Source organism: Penicillium antarcticum (assembly GCF_028974205.1).
Source record: "Penicillium antarcticum strain IBT 31339 chromosome Unknown utg000009l_segment0_segment0, whole genome shotgun sequence".
Lineage (NCBI taxonomy): Eukaryota > Fungi > Ascomycota > Eurotiomycetes > Eurotiales > Aspergillaceae > Penicillium > Penicillium antarcticum.
The window spans coordinates 5442358-5460568 of NW_026695307.1; the positions used below are offsets into that span (position 1 = coordinate 5442358).

The window sequence follows — 18211 nt, forward strand, 5'->3', positions numbered from 1 at the left end:
GACCAAAATGAGGCACTCCCAAATGGCCAAAAAAGGGGTGAAAAGAAGAAATGGGAACTTAAGGTACAAAGAATGTATCAAAGGATACAATTGCCTCAAATACCTTGTAGAGGAATCGTCTCATAATTCATGGTACACAAATTCATGACCCTTGTTGTAGGTAATTCCAGAAAGTTAGGGCACGTTCTGGCACGTTAATGTTCGCCATAATTTCCAGGCGCCTAAATGCTGACTCATGATTGCTCCCGTAACCTACACCGCCAAGAAGGTTCTGCCGCGACTCGGAATTTTTTTTATCTTTTTCTTGAGGATCAACCCGCAATCTGCAACAGAGCACGATTCGGTTTTGCCTGTTGAATTATGGCGCCAATTAAGCGCAAGGGGAATGCCCCTGAAGAAACAGCTGCTCGCCAGCCCCAAAAACGTGCTAAGGTTGGAGCGGAGGAGAACAAAAAAGAGCATAAGAAGGAAAACGATGCCGCCTCCACCGCCGCGAAAGCTTCAGAGCTTTCCGTGCTGCGCGACGAGGAGCCTTCGTTCCCTCGTGGTGGTGCAAGCGTCTTGACCCCATTGGAGCGCAAGCAAATCCAGATTCAGGCCAACAAGGATGTTCTGTTCGAGCAGAAAGGATCCCAGAAGCCTTCCAAGAAGCCCTCAACCACCTTTGAAGAGGAGAGCGATAATGACGTTGAAATGGAGGATGAAGAGACAACCACAACCTCCAAGAAGTCTCGGAAGAAGAAGACAAAGGGCAAGAAGTCTACAGATAAGGATTCGGCTGAAAAGCAAGAAGTTCGCATTGAAGGTCTCAGCTTCAAGGTAGGTTATGGGAAACCTTTTGCGTCGCATTTAATCTGACTGTCGCAGCGTCTTGTTCCTGGAACCATGGTTCTAGGTCAAGTCTCCAGCATCAACGCCCACGACATCGGCCTGTCGCTGCCTAACAACCTTACCGGATACGTCCCTCTTACATCCGTCTCGAAGGGACTCGAGGACAAAATTGAGAAGATGTTAAATGACGAGGAAGAGGATGACGATGAGGACAGCTCAGACGACGAGTCTTTTGATCTCAAGGACCACTTCTATTTGGGTCAATACCTGCGAGCATTCGTTGTCTCCACCGGTGGCAACCCTGCAGACCCCAAGACCCGTAGCAAGAAGCACATTGAGCTATCAATCGACCCCAGACAAACGAACACTGGTCTCACAAAGTCCGATCTCGTCGTAAACTCGGCTGTTCAGGCATCCGTTGTCAGCGTTGAGGACCACGGTGTGGTCATGGACCTTGGCATTGAGGGCGCAGACCTGAAGGGATTCATGTCCTCCAAGGAGCTCGATCACGGCGTGGAGTACTCGAACCTCAAGGAGGGATCTGTCTTCCTTTGCATGGTCACTGGTCAGAACCCCAGTGGAAATGTCATCAAGCTGTCCACCAACTTCCAATCATCCGCCTCGATCAAGAAATCGAACTACCTCAGCTCGGCTCCCACAATCAACACCTTCCTCCCCGGAGCCGCCGCCGAAATTCTCCTTACCGAAGTCACTTCAAGCGGCATGATCGGAAAGATCATGGGAATGCTCGACGCAACCGTCGATCTGGTTCAGTCCGGTGCCAACAACGGCAAGATTGACCTGGAGAAAAAGTTCAAGATGGGTGCCAAGATCAAGGGTCGTATTGTTTCGACCTTTCCATCTGCCGAGCCCTTCAAGGTTGGCTTCTCGATGCTCGACCACGTCCTCAAGCTTTCTTCCGATTCCCTTGGTCCCCGTTCCTCCGACGAGGCCCCTGCTATCTCCGCCATCATTCCTGAGGCGAAGATCGTCAAGGTTGACCCCGGTATGGGTGTGTATGCTCAGATTGGAGAGACCAAGCACATTGGTTTCGTTCACATGTCAAGGCTCTCCGACGGCAAGGTCGAGAGCATTGACGAGACCTCCGGTGCTTTCAAGCTCGATGCTACCCACGAGGCCAGAGTCGTCGGCTACAACCCCGTTGATAACCTCTACTTGCTTTCATTCGAGAAGTCCGTTCTCGAGCAGCCTTTCCTCCGCGTCGAGGATGTTACCGTTGGTGCCATCGTCAAAGGAAAGGTCGAGAAGCTCCTGATCGGTGCCAATGGCATGGACGGAGTGATCATTAATCTGGCCGATGGAATCACTGGCCTTGTCCCTTCCATGCACTTCGCCGATACCCAGCTTCAGTTCCCCGAGAAGAAGTTCCGTGAGGGCCAGAAGCTTTCCTTGAGAATTCTCTCCGTCAACGTTGAGAAGCGCCAGATCCGCTTGACCCTGAAGAAGAGTTTGCTCAACAGCGAGTCTGCCATCTGGAAGGACTACAAGGACATCACTCCTGGCTCCCAATCCCCCGGTACCATTGTCAGCCTCCAGACCCACGGTGCTGTCATCCAGTTCTACGGTGACGTCCGCGCTTTCCTTCCCGTTTCCGAGATGAGTGAGGCCTATATCAAGGACCCTGCCCAGCACTTCAGACAAGGACAGGTCCTCAATGTTCACGCCTTGAGCGTGGATGCCGCCCTCGGCAGACTCACCGTTTCTTGCAAGGACCCCTCTACATTCACTGAGCAGTACCGCAAGGCTTTCGAGACTCTCCACCCCGGTCACCTTGTTAGTGGAGTCGTCTTCGAGAAGTCCAACGAGGATGTTCTTCTCAAGCTCGACGAGTCTGGTCTCATTGCTCGTATCGACTCCCAGCACATCATTGACGGACCCCCCTCCAAGCAAGCCTCGATGATGTCCAAGCTCCGTGTTGGCCAGAAGTTGAACGACCTCTTGGTTCTCGATATCCAGCGCGCCCACCGTCTCATCAAGGTTTCTAGCCGAGGCAGCATGAAGAAGGCCGCCAAGACTAAGTCCATGCCCAGCAGCTTTGAGCAGGTGCAAGAGGGTTCCACTGTCACCGGTTTCGTCCGCAACATCACTCCCGATGGTGTCTTTGTCGAGTTCCTTGGTGGTCTTACCGGTTTGCTCCCCAGACGTCTCATCGACGACGCCAACCTCGAGCAGCCTCGCTACGGTCTGTCCAAGGCACAGACTCTCACCCTCAATGTTCAATCTGTAGATATGGATTACAAGCGCTTCATTCTGAGCATGAAGCCCGTGGATACTGCTCCTGTTATCTCCAAGAAGGCCCCCAAGCAGCAGACCGATGACAACGTTGCCAACCCCATCGACAGCAACATCAAGACCATGTCCGACTTCACCTTCGGCAGAATCGTTGAATGCAAGGTTGTCTCCATCAAGGCCACTCAGGTCAACGTTCAGCTGGCGGATAACCTGCAGGGTCGTATCGATGTCTCCGAGATCTTCGATGACTGGAAAGACATCAAGGACCGCAAACAGCCCTTGCGATTCTTCAAGGCCAAGCAGACCCTGTCTGCCCGTATCCTCGGTGTCCACGATGCTCGCAACCACAAGTTCCTTCCCATCAGCCATCGCTCTGGCAAGTACCCTGTGTTCGAGCTTTCTCTCAAGCCTAGCTATTTGAAGGCCTCCAACCCCGCCCCTCTGAACATGGAGCAGGTTCAGGTTGGATCTTCTTGGATGGGCTTCGTCAACAACGTTTCCGACGACTGCCTTTGGGTCAACTTGTCCCCTAACGTCCGCGGTCGCCTGCGCTTCATGGATGCCTCTGATGATCTGTCCTTGTTGACCGATGTTGAAAAGAACTTCCCCATTGGTTCCGCTCTCAAGGTCCAGGTTACTGCCGTTGACGCCGAGAAGGGCCACCTCAACCTCACTGCCAAGCAGGGCTACGACAAGCTCGCCTTTGGTGATATCTCTGTTGGCATGATCCTTCCCGGTCGTGTCACCAAGGTCACCGAGAGACAGGTGATCATGCAGCTCGGCGAGGCCCTCGTCGGTGCGGTCAACTTGGTTGATCTCGCCGATGACTACTCGAAGGCCAATCCTACCGTGCACAACAAGAACGAGGTTCTGCGTGCCTGCGTCATTGCCGTTGACAAGGCCACCAAGAAGATCTCTCTGTCGCTGCGTCCTTCCAAGGTTCTCAGCTCCTCGCTGCCCGTTCAAGACCGCGAAATCTCTTCCTACAAGGATGTCAAGGTCAACGATGTCATCCGTGGCTTCGTCAAGCGTGTCACTGACTCCGGTCTGTTCGTCGCTATTAGTAACGATGTCACCGCTTACGTGCGCGTATCTGATCTCTCCGACTCTTACCTGAAGGAATGGAAGGACTCCTTCCAGCCCGACCAGCTGGTCAAGGGCAAGGTCACCTTCGTTGATGCCGAGCAGAACAAGCTGCAGATGAGCTTGAAGGAGTCTGTTCTAGACCCCAACTTCAAGGCTCCCATCACCCTCAAGGACCTCAAGACTGGCCAGATTGTCACTGGTAAGGTTCGCAAGGTTGAGGAGTTTGGTGCTTTCATCGTTGTTGACGGCTCTGCCAACATTAGCGGTCTCTGCCACCGCAGTGAGATGGCTGACAAGCGTGTCGAGGATGCCCGCACCTTGTACGATGAGGGTGATGCTATCAAGGCCAAGGTCATCAAGATTGATCACGCCGCCAAGAAGATCTCTTTCTCGCTGAAGGCTTCCCACTTCCAAGATGAAGAGGATGACAGCGCGGATGAGGACGAAATGAGCGTCGATGGTCTTGGTGGTGTCGAGCTGGGTGAGGATGACAGCGAAGACGAGGACGAGGATGACGACGAGTCCATGGGAGGTGTCGATGTGGAAGACGACAGTGAGGAAGAGGAAGAATCCGACGACGAGGATGTGCCAATGCAAGACGCCAAGCCCTCAAAGACTGGCGGTCTCGGCGCCGGCGGCTTCGACTGGAGCGGCAATGCCGCGACGGAGGATACTGCTGCTCGCGAGGACAGCGATGACGAGGACTCCAAAAAGAAGAAGAAGAAGAACCGCAAGGCCGAGATCCAGGTTGACCGCACCGGCGACCTGGATGCGAACGGTCCGCAGTCAGTTGCTGACTTCGAGCGTCTTCTCCTTGGTGAGCCCGACTCCTCTCTCTTGTGGCTGCAGTACATGGCCTTCCAGCTGGAGCTGGGTGAGGTCGAGAAGGCCCGCTCCGTTGCCGAGCGTGCCCTGCGCACCATCACCATGGGCCAGGATACCGAGAAGCTCAACATCTGGGTTGCGCTGCTCAACATGGAGAACACCTACGGCGATGACGACAGTCTCGAGGAGGTGTTCAAGCGTGCTTGTCAGTACAACGAGCCCCAGGAAATCTACGAGCGCATGATCAGTATCTACATCCAATCCGGAAAGAACCAGGTATGTGATCAGTCATCAACATCAATATCAAACCATATACTAACTACTTTACAGAAAGCAAGTGACCTCTTCTACGAGGCCCTCAAGAAGAAGATCTCCTCGCAATCCCCCAAGTTCTTCTACAACTACGCCAGCTTCCTCTTCGACACGATGAGCTCCCCCGACCGCGCCCGCGCCCTCCTTCCCCGAGCCCTGCAATCCCTGCCCGCCCACACGCACATCGAGACAACCTCGAAGTTCGGCCAGCTCGAGTTCCGCTCGGAGAACGGCGACGTGGAGCGTGGCCGAACTGTCTTCGAAGGTCTCCTGTCCTCGTTCCCCAAGCGCATTGACCTGTGGAACGTCCTGCTGGACCTTGAAATCAAGGTCGGCGATGCGGAGCAGGTGCGCCGTCTGTTCGAGCGGGTCCTTGGCCTGCAGAGCGGCAAGAAGGGTGCAGTGAGCATCGACGCTAGCAAGAAGCTCAAGCCTAAGCAGGCCCGCTTTCTCTTTAAGAAGTGGCTTGCCTTTGAGGAGAAGCTGGCTGCTGATAATGGTGATGAGAAGATGGTTGAGGAGGTCAAGGCTCGTGCTGTGACTTATGTCAAGTCTTTGCAGGAGTAGATCTTTCCCTAAAAAATGTACGCCGTGGGTGTTTGGGAGCATTGCATGTATTTGTATATAGATATCACCAGGAAATATGTCTTTTTCTTTGTTCTATCCTATCCCAGCGCAGTATCATAGCATGTGTATAGAAAGTAGACCGAGTACCAGATCGGCAGTTGCGGGCCAATCATTTCCGGCGCCTCCGCAACATGTTCTCAGCCCTGCGAGATCTTGGCTGGTTTCTCTTTTTCACTTTGAGGGACTTTTTCGGGAGTATAGCTGAGCTTATAACCAGGCTATAATCTCGATGTTTCTCACCTTGTCTGTTTTCTGGCTCCAGTTTTTCCCTCTACACTCACTATGAGCGTCCAGCCTCCCCCGCAGAATAGCTCCACCTCTCTGGACGCTCACTTCGAACCCTACACAGACTCAGTCAACCCCGAAGAAGACACAAACAAAGTCAATGTGCACGTCCAGCCTGTTCGCGAAGTGGGGCGCCCAGCCCGTCCATGGCGTCGAGTATTGACCGGCTCAGCTTGGACATCAGTTTCGAGCGAAGATCCCCAGCTTGCAGAACAGCCAACACTCAAGCAGCGATCTTGTTGCTCGAAATTTCTGCGCGGGCTAGTGCGCACCCTAGTCGGAATCCTCATCATGCTGTAAGTCAACCAAATCCGACCTCTACCGAAGGTCCGGAGCCAGCCAATCTACAAGTCCAACCCCGATAGAAGAGAACAATCCACTAAACAAAACGCAAAACAACAGAGGCATAATCCAATTCATCTCAATAGCCTGCGGCATCGTCCTCTCCTTCTTCCCAGACGAATATGACCGCGCAGTGAACAACTGGCTACCAAGCACAAACAACGACCCAATCCAAATCCAAGACACAAGCACAACCCCAATTCCCCTCCCAACCCGCTGGCCAACCGATATCTCCCGCGACATAACCCCAGTAGCATGCCACTCGCACAACGACTACTGGCGCCGCGTACCCCTCTACTCAGCCCTGCAAGCAGGCTGCATCGGCGTCGAAGCAGACGTCTGGCTCTTCGACGAAGAGCTCTACGTCGGACACACGACGTCAAGCCTCACCCGCGAACGCACTCTCCAGTCGATGTATGTCAACCCACTCATTTCAATTCTCGAGCGCCAGAATCCTATCACGGAGTTCCACCCGTCACTCGACACTCCAGCCCACGGCGTCTTCGACACGGACCCTGATCAATCGCTTATCTTCTTGATTGATTTCAAGACTGCCGGGCCGGCTACTTATCATGCCGTCGTGGAACAGCTTGCTCCCCTGCGTGAGCGTGGGTATCTGACGCACTTCAATGGCGAGGAAATCATTCAAGGTCCCATTACTGTTGTCGGAACGGGGAATGCGCCGTTCAATCTTATCAATGCAGGTTCCTCGTATAGAGATATCTTCTTCGATGCGCCGCTCGACAAGCTTGTAGATATCCCCGAGGACGACTCAACACCAGATTCGGATTCAGAAATGGAAACCGATTCCGAGTCTGAGTCCGAAGCAACCCTAATCAAAAGATCCAACGACCACGGTCAAGGCCAAAGCGGCATGCCGAACAAAATAACAGCAAATACATTCAACGCCACGAATAGCTTCTACGCCTCCGTCTCTTTCCGTGCTTCAATCGGCTTCCCCTGGCCATTCCACTTCACCCAGAAGCAAATGGAGCTGATCCGGACTCAGGTTAGGATTGCGCATAAGCACGGGCTGAAGGTTCGGTATTGGGCGTTGCCAAGTTGGCCGCGCAGTTTGAGAAATCATATTTGGAGGGTTCTTGCGCTTGAGGGGGTGGATGTTCTTAATGTTGATGATCTTGTTGGTGCTACGAAGGGGGAGTGGAATACGCGCGTTTTTGATTGGTGGCCCTGATCTTGGTTTGGATCTTTGATGGATTCTTGTGGTTATGATTTCTTATGAATGGGGCGTCCATCTTTGGCTGTTCATGATACCTTTTCTTATGGCTATGTTAGTGTTTCATAGATATGCTTTTCTTGCTATATACCTTGCAATTCATTCATTTTATTCTATGCTCATTGAAGATCGGGATTGTGGTATTGATAGATACTAAATGATACAGAGCTTTTGGAGACGATATCAAATGAATATCAATTGTGAAATAAATATCGCGGTAATCATATTTTTGACATCTGCGGCACCGAATGCTCTGCAGAGAATAATGCAAACCAAAGCCTCAAATCAGGGGGTAAGTATGAATGCCCAATGCCCTGATAGCCGACAAGCCAGCGACGACGCCAAAATGCTTCCAGTAAATGAGATCAAAATCACATGCGCATACAGATGAGAATCGCCTCGGACGATCTCAGCATGAAGTCAGAAGTAAAATGCAATAACAAGGTCATCAGATAGATCATTTGAGAGTGTGTGCATGTGGCATCCCTCGACCAGCCGAGAGAACGCAGCATCAACACACCACCAAGAAGAATCAACCAAACAAGAATCACAGGCAGAACAGCGCCTCTTCGCCGAATTCGCGAATAACGCTTCCCTCCTCCCGGATCAACCCACCAAGCCAATGCTTGGCAGTCTCAAAGTCCTTAGCTCCAAACTTCACAAGCACGAATCCAGCTCGAACCCGCGCCGCGGTCCATGTCACATCACCATGATGGCTAATAGACGGTTCAGGCACAGCAGCAGAAGCATGATCAGACCAATTACGACTACCAATGCGCGGCTGGGTCTGAAATTCGTGTATGAGATACGAGCCCAGTGCTTCAAAGACGGGACCGGAGAGAATTAACGTGCCAACGACACCATGGGGCCGGGTTCGTTCGGCGATGATATTCAAGGGCGTTAGGCCATTTTGAGGTAGTTGAGGGCGATTGGCAGGGCGATTGGAGTGGGAGTTGGAATGATTGTCAATACCGTTATGGATATTCACATCCGTACGCTCGACTTCATCCTCCGAGAACTCGTTCTCCTCATCACTCGTATCCTCGGATTCGTCGTCGAGAATGACAGAGTCTCGGAGTAAAAGCCTGCTCTTGCCTGTTTTCTCGTCTACGGCCCAGACTTCATTGCGGCCGCGCCAGAAGCGGAAGTTCCAATTTTCGCCGCGGGATGTCCGGCCTTGCGTTACCCAGTCTAGCACACACAGACTACTCCTCTGGTCGCCCTTTGCCGTAGCGTCAACGGTGAATGTTTGGATTTGGGCGTAGCGGCTGTTTTGGAAGGGAACTGAAGGGTCGGGGAGGTAGCAGAGGGCTGCTTGGCGGCCAATTTTCACATCGAGAGATTGCTGGCTCATGTCGGAGATACTGGGATTTGCGGGCATTTGCTTGCGGTGGCCCTTGATGACATTGGGGCTGTTTGCGCTGTTTGGGTCTGTTTTGAAGATCTTTGTGCTGCCCTGTGGGGTTGTGACTACCATACGGGTCTTCGGTTCTAGCGTAATGGAGACTTCGATGTGGTCACCTGGTAGCAACCCGCCGCCGTAAGTGAGGAGATAGAGGTGCACTGGGTGTGAGGGGCATGAGTCGGAGAAGGCGGAGGATTCGGGGCTCGGGACGAAGCCGCCGGTTCTGGGGACGAGCTTCAATGGGTATTTATAGGTGAGGGTTGTGAGGGTCGGGTTCGCTGGTGGGAGGAGAGAGAGAACGACTTTCCCCTGTCCCGGCTTCGCAATGGAGGATTGGAAGGGCGAGGGAATGGGTGCTGCTGGTTGTCGCATTGTGGATGGTTGTGCTACACGGCCAGGCATGGGGGCTGTTGTATGTGTGATTGATATGAAATGAAAAACGGAGGAAGAGGAGTGATATAAGAGAGTCCATGTCGAAAAATAGATTTACCCCGGAATCTGCGCGGGAAGGTACTGCCACGGCAGTGACAATCTTAGTCACCGCTACGAGCGGGGCCTCGCAAGTGACCAAGTGCAATCTTGACTTGGCCCCAATACTGAAGATTCAGGCGGTGGATACTGGGAGATCATTGGCACTCGCATAACCACAAGTCCGAATGAAAGGCTACAGGTGTTTCTATGACAAAGAGTATCTCCGCATTTCCACTAGGACCGGCGGGTTACTTCTTGGCGCTTTGTTTTATGTCATTTGATCTGCAGGTAATACTAGTCTAGACTCCAGAGGATAGGGATGCAGGGAAGGAGGAATACAGGAGAAAGGGGCAATAGTCATGGGACCTGACTATTGACTGTCATAGAAAAATATAGAATGACCACATGACCCTAGACTCCATTAACTTTGAAGGCCAAGGGACTATAGACTGTATATAGATGTACGGTGACGCAAACTTTGCAGCTATATTACACGTATCACTCCGTCAAAGTGTGTAGGATGGGCTTTCTCTTTTCCGGTATAGTCGGACTATTCCCCGCTGAGGTCCGAGGCCTGTGCATATCGAGAGCTCTTCAGGCTGGAGGGTTGATCTGATTCAAGACCCTGAGGCGCCTACATGTTGGTTCTAACTAAAACAAATACTAGACTATCTGTGATATTCACGGGTCTATCATTGCAACTATAACGTGCTGATGAATGATAGTCCCAGCACGACTTCCAAGGTTGTTACTATACTTGCATGAAGCACGCAAGTTGGTCGGACTTCACGGAAATAACATCAGGCGAGGTCAGCCTGATACCTAATTTCCAAGGCACCACATTTGCCTCACAAACCAGGCGCCAGGTACAGAGCATGTACTGTGGCAGTTCGATGGAGCAGTCCACTTGATTTATTGAGGTTGATACCTGTCAACAATGTGCTCACTACCCTGTTCGAGAACCTCATCCTGCATTGATTCGAATCATAACACATAAATCAGAGGCCCCTCGGTGTGAAATATAGGAAAGAGACCGTCTAGGTTACCACGGTGTCTGCCGTTGGTCCTGGAAGATACCGCCCTCAATTAATTGTTGGAAGGAGACAAGCATATCCAAGAGAGTATGACGTACTTGGTAATGGTACTTTCAGTTTAAGATTTGCAAAGGTGCTATACGTATACATGAGAGTGCTAAGCTGACACCTGACATACAAGGCACCATGTCCAGGCACCACTTTCGGCCCCATAAATCAGGCGGTCAATCAGGCGTCAAGGCACGAGTCGCGTCTCCTTTCGATCTTCCCCCACTCTGTCTCTGGACAATTTCGAGTCCTTCGATTGACCACCGTTTAACTTCGGCCAGCAGTGCGCTTGTCGCAATTACACGACACAGTCACTTTTGTCTTGTTACGCCCATTCGTTTCGTTTGCTCGGTACCAACCGCGCGTTGCACGGAGCGCGTCCCATTACACTCACTACCAGATCCACCACCTCCATCCGAGGCGATTGATCAACGCGCCTTTTCCAATATTGCACATTCGTATTTCACATTAATCCACCACAATGGATATCGACAAACCACCGTTATCAAGCCCCGGTCAGTCCACCCCCGCCGAAGACCGACGCAAATCTGGTCGGATGACGCGACGACCGGAGGTGTTTTCGCAAAGCCAACACTCCGAAGAAATTGCTGGAGGGAAACGCAAGCGAGGCGAGGCACGCGATGACGAGGATGGCGACGAAGAAGACGCGTCTGAGTCTGAGAGCGATGCCGGTGACGATGAAGCCGACGAGGAGGAGTTCAGAGAGAAGCGACGTGCTGCACGTGGCACTGGTGCTAAGAAATCCTCAAAGTCAAAGCCAAAGTCCAAGTCGCATGCATCTAAGAAGCCCAAGGTCGCCAGCAAGGGATTGGGTAGACTCGCTTTTCGTCCTGCTGCCAATGGCCGACTTCCGACTGCTCGACCCCGGAAACCTAAGGTTCGACCTAGTCTTGCGGCGGGCGAACGTGGACTATTTGGTGAGTGGTATCTACAAGCACACAAGCACATTTGACTTAGAGCTAATACTTGACTAGCGGAGGTTTTCGGAAAGAGCAGCAACCCCGACACAGTCGCCGCCCAGTGGTTGTCACAATATCAACGCAATAATGGCCAGGCTATGCGAGACCTAGTCAACTTTATCCTGCGATGCGCCGGAACTGACCTCGAGGTCTCCACTGATGAAGCTGTAGATGTCGATAATGCCGTTGGTCGAATTGAAGATCTCCAGGCCCTGTACCAAGCTGAGGGCATCACCGAATATCCTCTAATTTCCAAGTCGAAAAAGTTCCGCGCTTTCCAGCCTCTCCTCGAAGATTTCATGGTTGCTTTAATCAAAACCTTCCATGCCTCGTCCATCCTATACACCGATGATGCTGTGCTCGAAAACATCCAAATCTGGGTCTCTACTATGTCGACCTCCAAGTGCCGCCCCTTTAGACATACAGCCACGATTATCTCCCTCGATATCATGAACGCCCTGTGTGATATTGCCCGCGAGGTCACGACCAGTGTGACAACCTCCCGCAAACAATTTGAGAGTGAAAAGAAGAAGAAAAACGTCAACAAGGGGCGCGCGGAGGCGATCCAAACAGCTATCACAGAGGGTGAACAGAAGGTCGAGCAACTTGACGAATTCCTACAAGATTGGTTTGATACTATCTTTGTACACCGCTACCGAGATATTGATGGTCAGATCCGAGCCGAATGTCTGACAGCTCTAGGTGGATGGATTCGCGCATACCGGGAAGTCTTCTTCGAAGGCCAGTATCTACGGTATCTGGGGTGGACGCTTGCCGATATTATGCCGCAGACCAGACTTGTTGTTCTGTCTGAGCTGATCGTTTTATACGGGAACCGAGACAACATTGCTGGTCTGCACTCATTCACTGAGCGTTTCCGTCAACGCATTGTGGAGATTGCCGTTCAGGATGCCGATCCTTCTGTGCGCGCGGCTGCCGTTGAACTGCTCACCCATCTCCGCGAAGGAGGTCTCCTTGAACCAGATGACATCGATGCCATTGGTCGACTGGTGTTCGACCTGGAACCCCGTATTCGGAAAATAGCAGGCCGCTTCTTTGTGTCCAATGCCGAGGACGCCTTCGAGTCGATCACTGAGGAGGTTGGAGAAGAGCTTAATGAGCTGCTAGCTGATGACGACGAGGATGACTACGAGTCGCCTAAGCGTTCATGGATCAAGTTCAAATGCCTGACCGATCTGTTCCAGTCTTACGACGCACAGCACGCTGAACAGCAACCGCAGCCATCCTCTCGTGACAGACTATTGGGAGTTCCCGTGGAGTCACGCTTTGCTCTGGCTACCGAAGCTGTCTACGCTCATATGGAAGAGCTTGGTCAATGGCCCTCGCTGGCTGGGTATCTGCTCTACGATCACTCTCAGATCACAGACGAGCCGTCCGAAGATGACACTGCAGGCGTTGTGAAGAATCTGTACAAGATGGAAGAAGGACAAGAAGCCATTCTTCTTGAGGTTCTCTGTGCCGCAGTCAAGCTCAAGGTTCTAGATGTTGCCAAATCCGACATTGACAAGCGTGGTCGCAAGGTCAAGGCTCTGACACAAAAGATTCCCGAGCTTCAAGAAGAAGTCTCCCACAACCTTGCACAGATCATCCCACGTCTCCTCAACAAATTCGGATCATCACCCGAATCAGCTTCTGCTGTCCTGCGCCTGGAGCACCTCGTGGACCTGGATACAATCCAGGATCTCCAGAAGGATGCCACTGCTTATTCTTCCCTGCTCAATGATATTAACAAGCAATTCTTGACCCACTCTGATCAAGACGTTCTGGCTGAGGCTAGTGTTGCTTTCTTGCATGCAAAGAGCTCCGATGAGATGAAGGAAGCGCTGGAGAGCAAGGTCCAAGAGTTGTGGGATGACATGGTCGAGACACTAGGCGCTCTATCACGGAAGAAGGACGTGCAAGAAGGTGGCTCGATATCTGATCCTACTCTCACTGACCTGACCAACACCGTTACCCGCATCTCCAATCTCGCTGGTATCACAGACTGCACCGCAATTCTCGAAACCGTGCCCAACTCCCGCTCAAAGTCCAAGAAGGACCATCCCGAAGCTCCCTTCAACACCCTTATCCGCCTCGCCGAGCGCGGCCTCCGCATGGAAGATGACGACGAAGACATCGCCATGACTGAGACTGAGCTAGTGACAAGCAGCATCCGCACACTGCTATTTTATTTCATGTGGAAGGTGCAGGCACTGTCCACAGCTCTCAACGAAGGAAAAGCCACATTCACAACCTCCTACTTCGAAGCCCTCACAAAAAGCCGCGAAGCCTTCACCGACACCCTAGTCAACATCATGAACTCCCGCACAGGCCTCGATAACCTCCGCGTAATAGCAGCAACAACCTACCTCGACCTCCAAACCCTCTTCAGCACCCTCCGCAATCTAGGCACCGGCAGCACAAACGACGAAGAGACAGTCTTCCAGACCCAAAGCCTAATTCACGAAATCGGCCCAGACACCCAAGCCCTCCTCTCCAAAATCCACAACAGCGCCGAAAGAACCTGGGCGAAGAAATCAGGTCTGGACCTCGACCCTGCAGACGACGACGAGCCAGCCTCAGAAGACGAACCCGAAGACGAAGACGAAGCCAGTGATGAAGAAGACGAAGCCGTCCTCAACGAACGCCTCCGCTCTAGCATCTTTGCTGAGCAGCGTCTCTGCGAAATCACAGGCAAACTCGTGCTGGCCATTATCGCCCGTGTCATCGATGCATCTGGCGCGAAGCGTGGCGCGTTGAAAAAACGCCTACTTCGGAATAAGACCGCTCTTGGTCAAAATTATCGCGAGGTCTTGTCTTATCTTGAAGAGAAGAAGCCTAGAGCTGCGCCTTCTAGAGGGAAGGGCAAGCAAGCTGCTAAATCTGCTGCTGCTGCTGCCCCTTCTACTCCTGCCAAGGAGAGTAAGTCTGCGGAACATGTCAATGATGAGGAAGAGGAACATGTTGATAGTGTTGAGGAAGATGGAGATGAAGATTTGCGGACACGCGGTCTGGTCGAGGGGGACATTGATCGTGAGAATGGAGACGGGGATGGAGAAGAGGACGAGGGGTCAAATTCTGCGCCCGAGGATGAGGATGAGGTGATGGGTGATTGAATTTGATGGAATAGTTTCTGCTGCAACTGATGGGTTAACGTTTGTTCTGAAAAATAATCCCTTTTTCTTTTCTTTTCTTTTTCAGATCTTCTTTTCATGTCATCTATGTGACGAGGTGGCTTGGCTTGATTGTTTCCTTTTTTGCCTTTGCTCATGTTTGCGTGGACATCGATATACTCATTCTGTATGTTATATTCTTCTTTTGCTTTCACTTGCTTTGCTTTGATGAGTTGAATCTATTCCCCTCTTTTTTTCGCTGTATGTTCTTTTGACTTTTGGTCATGCTACATAGCAATGCATATTTGGGGCTTCGATCTTGGAACTAGCTGCATAATATCACGAATCACATGAACCATTGCAACTCTGGGAAGTCGAGCAATATATATGAACTTTTCCAGGAAAGGTCAAGATGGTCCAGGGCAAAGAAGCTCTTACGATAACTACGAAGTAGATGGAATAGATTGATCAATAAATCGGCATTTTTCCTGGAAAACTTCAAGGTGACCATGAGAAAAGCACAATCGACAAACATTTTCAGGGGCATGTCTAGGTCAGGATGTAGACGACACACTAGGGCTATCGTCCACAAACAGGCCCCTGTTGTCATCGAGCGAGGGGAAGCTCCCGCGCAGGAGACCAAAACCCCGCTAGGGAACACCAGGGGGTTGGAGGACATTAACATAACTGGAACGAAACCGATCCTACAAACAAATACGCCTGTGTATGAGGATGCTAAAAGGGGGTGGGGAGGGGGAGGGGGATACATGACGGTGAATCTTGTTTATCGTGAAATCAAAAAAAAGTGGAAAAAAAAGGGAAAGGGGGAGGGAAAGATGAAAATCGTAACAAGAGCGCGAGGTAGAAGAAGGCAGGAGTTAGAAGAGCTCCAGGTACTATTCAGACACACGGTCAGACCGAGAAGCACCTAAAGTGCGAAGCAAACGAAGTGGCTTTTTGCGAGCAAGTTGGACTCTCGATGGCCCAATGCTGTCCCACCCGAGCGAGGATGTACTGGGTGCAACTTCGACGAGTTTGTGCAAGGAAAACAAGCAAGGCAACGTATGGATATAGCAAATTGGTGTCTTTACATGTCCATGGTGTCGCCGCCGTTGGAAAAGTTAAATCCACCAGGCTGCTGCTGGCCGGTGCCGAGGGAGAATCCAGTCTGAGTCTGTTGGGGAGCAAGCTCCTCAATGTCACCACCGGCCTCATCCTCGTCGGAGAAGTACTTCTCAATGATGTTGTAAGCCTTCATGTAGATCTCCTCGTTGGCGTTGTTCTGGCAGTCGTGGATCTTCTCCATACCACCAGCCTCCTCGATGAAGAGAGCATAGCGGTTGACGCGGGCCTCACCGGGCTGGCCAGCCTCCTTGTCCATATCGCCGACCTTCAGGATGTTCTCAAGGCCATCGAGAGCGACCTGAATGATCTTGTTATCGGGGCAGGCGAGGAGGTCGCACAGGGGCTTGATGCAGCCTTGGGAAACAAGGTAGCGAATCTGATCGGGCTTCTGGAGACCACCGGAGGTGGCGTTGGAGATAGCCCAGCAAGCCTCCTTGCGGGTCTTGAAGTCACCGTTGGCGAGCAGGTTGATCAGAGGGGCAATGATGCCAGCGTCAATGACAGCCTGGATCTGGCTGGAGTTACCAGCGGTAACGTTAGAGATGGTCCAGCAGGCCTCCTTGCGGATACCGTCCTTGGTGGAGCTCAGGAGAGAGAGCAGGGCGGGGAGAGAGCCACAGTTAATGATGACCTGAGTCTGGACATCGTCACCGGTGACAATGTTACCCACGGAACGGAGGGCGGGAGTCTGAACGGAGGTGGAAGCGTGCATGAGGAGCTCCACCAGGCGGCGGGGGATACCGGCCTCAATAACGGCCTGGATCTTGTCGTTGGCGCCATCGGACAGGTAGGAGATAGCCCAACAGGCGTCAATCAGGACCTCATCGTCAAGCATGTAGATGAGCTTGGCAAGGACGGGAAGAGCAGGGGCAATGGTGTTCCAATCGGGCTGCGGGGTCTTGCCACGGCAGAAGTTACTAAGGGTCCAGGTGGCATTGCGGAGCATGCTAAGCTTGCGGCCATCGTTGATGAGGTTCAGGAGGGGGCGGAGAGCACCGGCACCGAGAACGAAGTCGCGGCAGTGAGGGCTGTCACCGGCAATGTTACCGAGGGCCCAGACGGCCTGCTCGCGGACATCGGGCTCAGGGCTGCTGAGCAGCTCGACGAAGATAGGTACGGCACCAGCCTCGATGACGACCTGGGTTTGCTGAGCGGAACCGGAGGCAATATTGGTCAGAGCCCAAGCAGACTCGAACTGAACCAGAGTGTGGGGGGAGCGAAGGAACTCGACGAAACGGGCAACGACACCGGTCTCAATGACCCGCTCGATAGGAGGGTTGCGCTCCTTGGAAAGCAATTTGCGGAACTTGGTGGTGGCTTGGATCTGTTCCTCAACCTGGTCGGAGAAGACACCCTTCACCATCAAAGGAAGCTCGACGTTGAGCTAAAAAAAGAAAAGAGCATCGCGTTAGCTTTGTAATCCAAACAATGTTATTTTTACAGTGGGGCGTAGGCTAAAAGACCCGACTTTGGAGGGGCCATGGCAACAGGGCGGTGAAAAAAATTCCTTGTTGATGATCGCATCATGAAAACAAAGGAATTATAAGTGCCCAGGGGGTGGCAACGACACCACGGTCGCTGAAGAGCCGGATCCCAGTAGATAGAAGAAATGAGCGCTCAGGTGCTGAATGGAAATTTTCAAACATACCTCACTCTCGATAGCACTAGCTTCATCGTCGCTCTCAGTGGCGGCGTTCACGCCACTAACACTGATGCCACCATCCCGTGTCTGGATACCACGTCTCTTGGCCAAGTTGTCCTCACGCTTCTGCTTCCGGATCTCAACTTGCTGCTCCTCACGGCGACGGCGGAGCTCATCGGGCTTGAACTGGCCTCGGGCCTTGAACTGCGTCCGGCGGTGTTCGGGGATATAACGTTCCGCCATGGTGAATATGAGAAGAGCTGAATGAAGCGCGCCACGTAAATCAGAAAGGAGGTAAGTGATGTAGATTGGGCGCGCTGTGGATGGAAAAAGGAAGAGAGAGATGTGGGGGAGAAGAAGAGAGGAAGAAAGAGGAACGTCTTGTGTGGAAGGAGGGGGGATCATGTGATCACCCATTTTATTTACTCTTCGCGGTAACGTGCACAACTTCATTTTGTTTGTAACTGGGAAGATTCAATTTCGCTTTACTTCTGACTATGGGTGGGAATTGTCCAGCTTCTGGTGTTTTCTGAGTTGCAACTTCGTGATATCCAAGCATCGGGAGCTTGCAGGACACCCCGTGGACCTGCGACTT

General features: G+C 52.2%; 5 protein-coding genes across 5 annotated transcripts; 3 read left to right on the forward strand and 2 right to left on the reverse strand.

Annotated features, from left to right (window-relative positions):
* Positions 1 to 360: 360 nt before the first annotated feature.
* N7508_010405 (putative rRNA biogenesis protein RRP5) lies at positions 361 to 5874 on the forward strand (the record flags this gene model as incomplete). The annotated part of the gene is made up of 3 exons (XM_058468465.1): positions 361 to 819; positions 868 to 5271; positions 5326 to 5874. 3 exons carry the CDS (start codon positions 361 to 363, stop codon positions 5872 to 5874), a joined length of 5412 nt encoding a protein of 1803 aa, XP_058316311.1.
* Positions 5875 to 6216: 342 nt separating this feature from the next.
* Positions 6217 to 7756, forward strand: N7508_010406 (uncharacterized protein; the record flags this gene model as incomplete). Its single annotated transcript, XM_058468466.1, has 2 exons — positions 6217 to 6515; positions 6622 to 7756. The coding sequence occupies 2 exons, from the start codon at positions 6217 to 6219 to the stop codon at positions 7754 to 7756; spliced, it is 1434 nt and encodes a 477-aa protein (XP_058316312.1).
* A 589-nt stretch (positions 7757 to 8345) lies between these two features.
* On the reverse strand, positions 8346 to 9575 carry N7508_010407 (urease accessory protein UreD; the record flags this gene model as incomplete). Its single annotated transcript, XM_058468467.1, has 1 exon — positions 8346 to 9575. One exon carries the CDS (start codon positions 9573 to 9575, stop codon positions 8346 to 8348), a length of 1230 nt encoding a protein of 409 aa, XP_058316313.1.
* Positions 9576 to 11237: 1662 nt separating this feature from the next.
* N7508_010408 (cohesin subunit IRR1) lies at positions 11238 to 14852 on the forward strand (the record flags this gene model as incomplete). Its single annotated transcript, XM_058468468.1, has 2 exons — positions 11238 to 11694; positions 11752 to 14852. 2 exons carry the CDS (start codon positions 11238 to 11240, stop codon positions 14850 to 14852), a joined length of 3558 nt encoding a protein of 1185 aa, XP_058316314.1.
* A 1084-nt stretch (positions 14853 to 15936) lies between these two features.
* Positions 15937 to 17859, reverse strand: N7508_010409 (karyopherin alpha; the record flags this gene model as incomplete). Its single annotated transcript, XM_058468469.1, has 2 exons — positions 15937 to 17358; positions 17623 to 17859. The coding sequence occupies 2 exons, from the start codon at positions 17857 to 17859 to the stop codon at positions 15937 to 15939; spliced, it is 1659 nt and encodes a 552-aa protein (XP_058316315.1).
* Between the last annotated feature and the right edge of the window lie 352 nt (positions 17860 to 18211).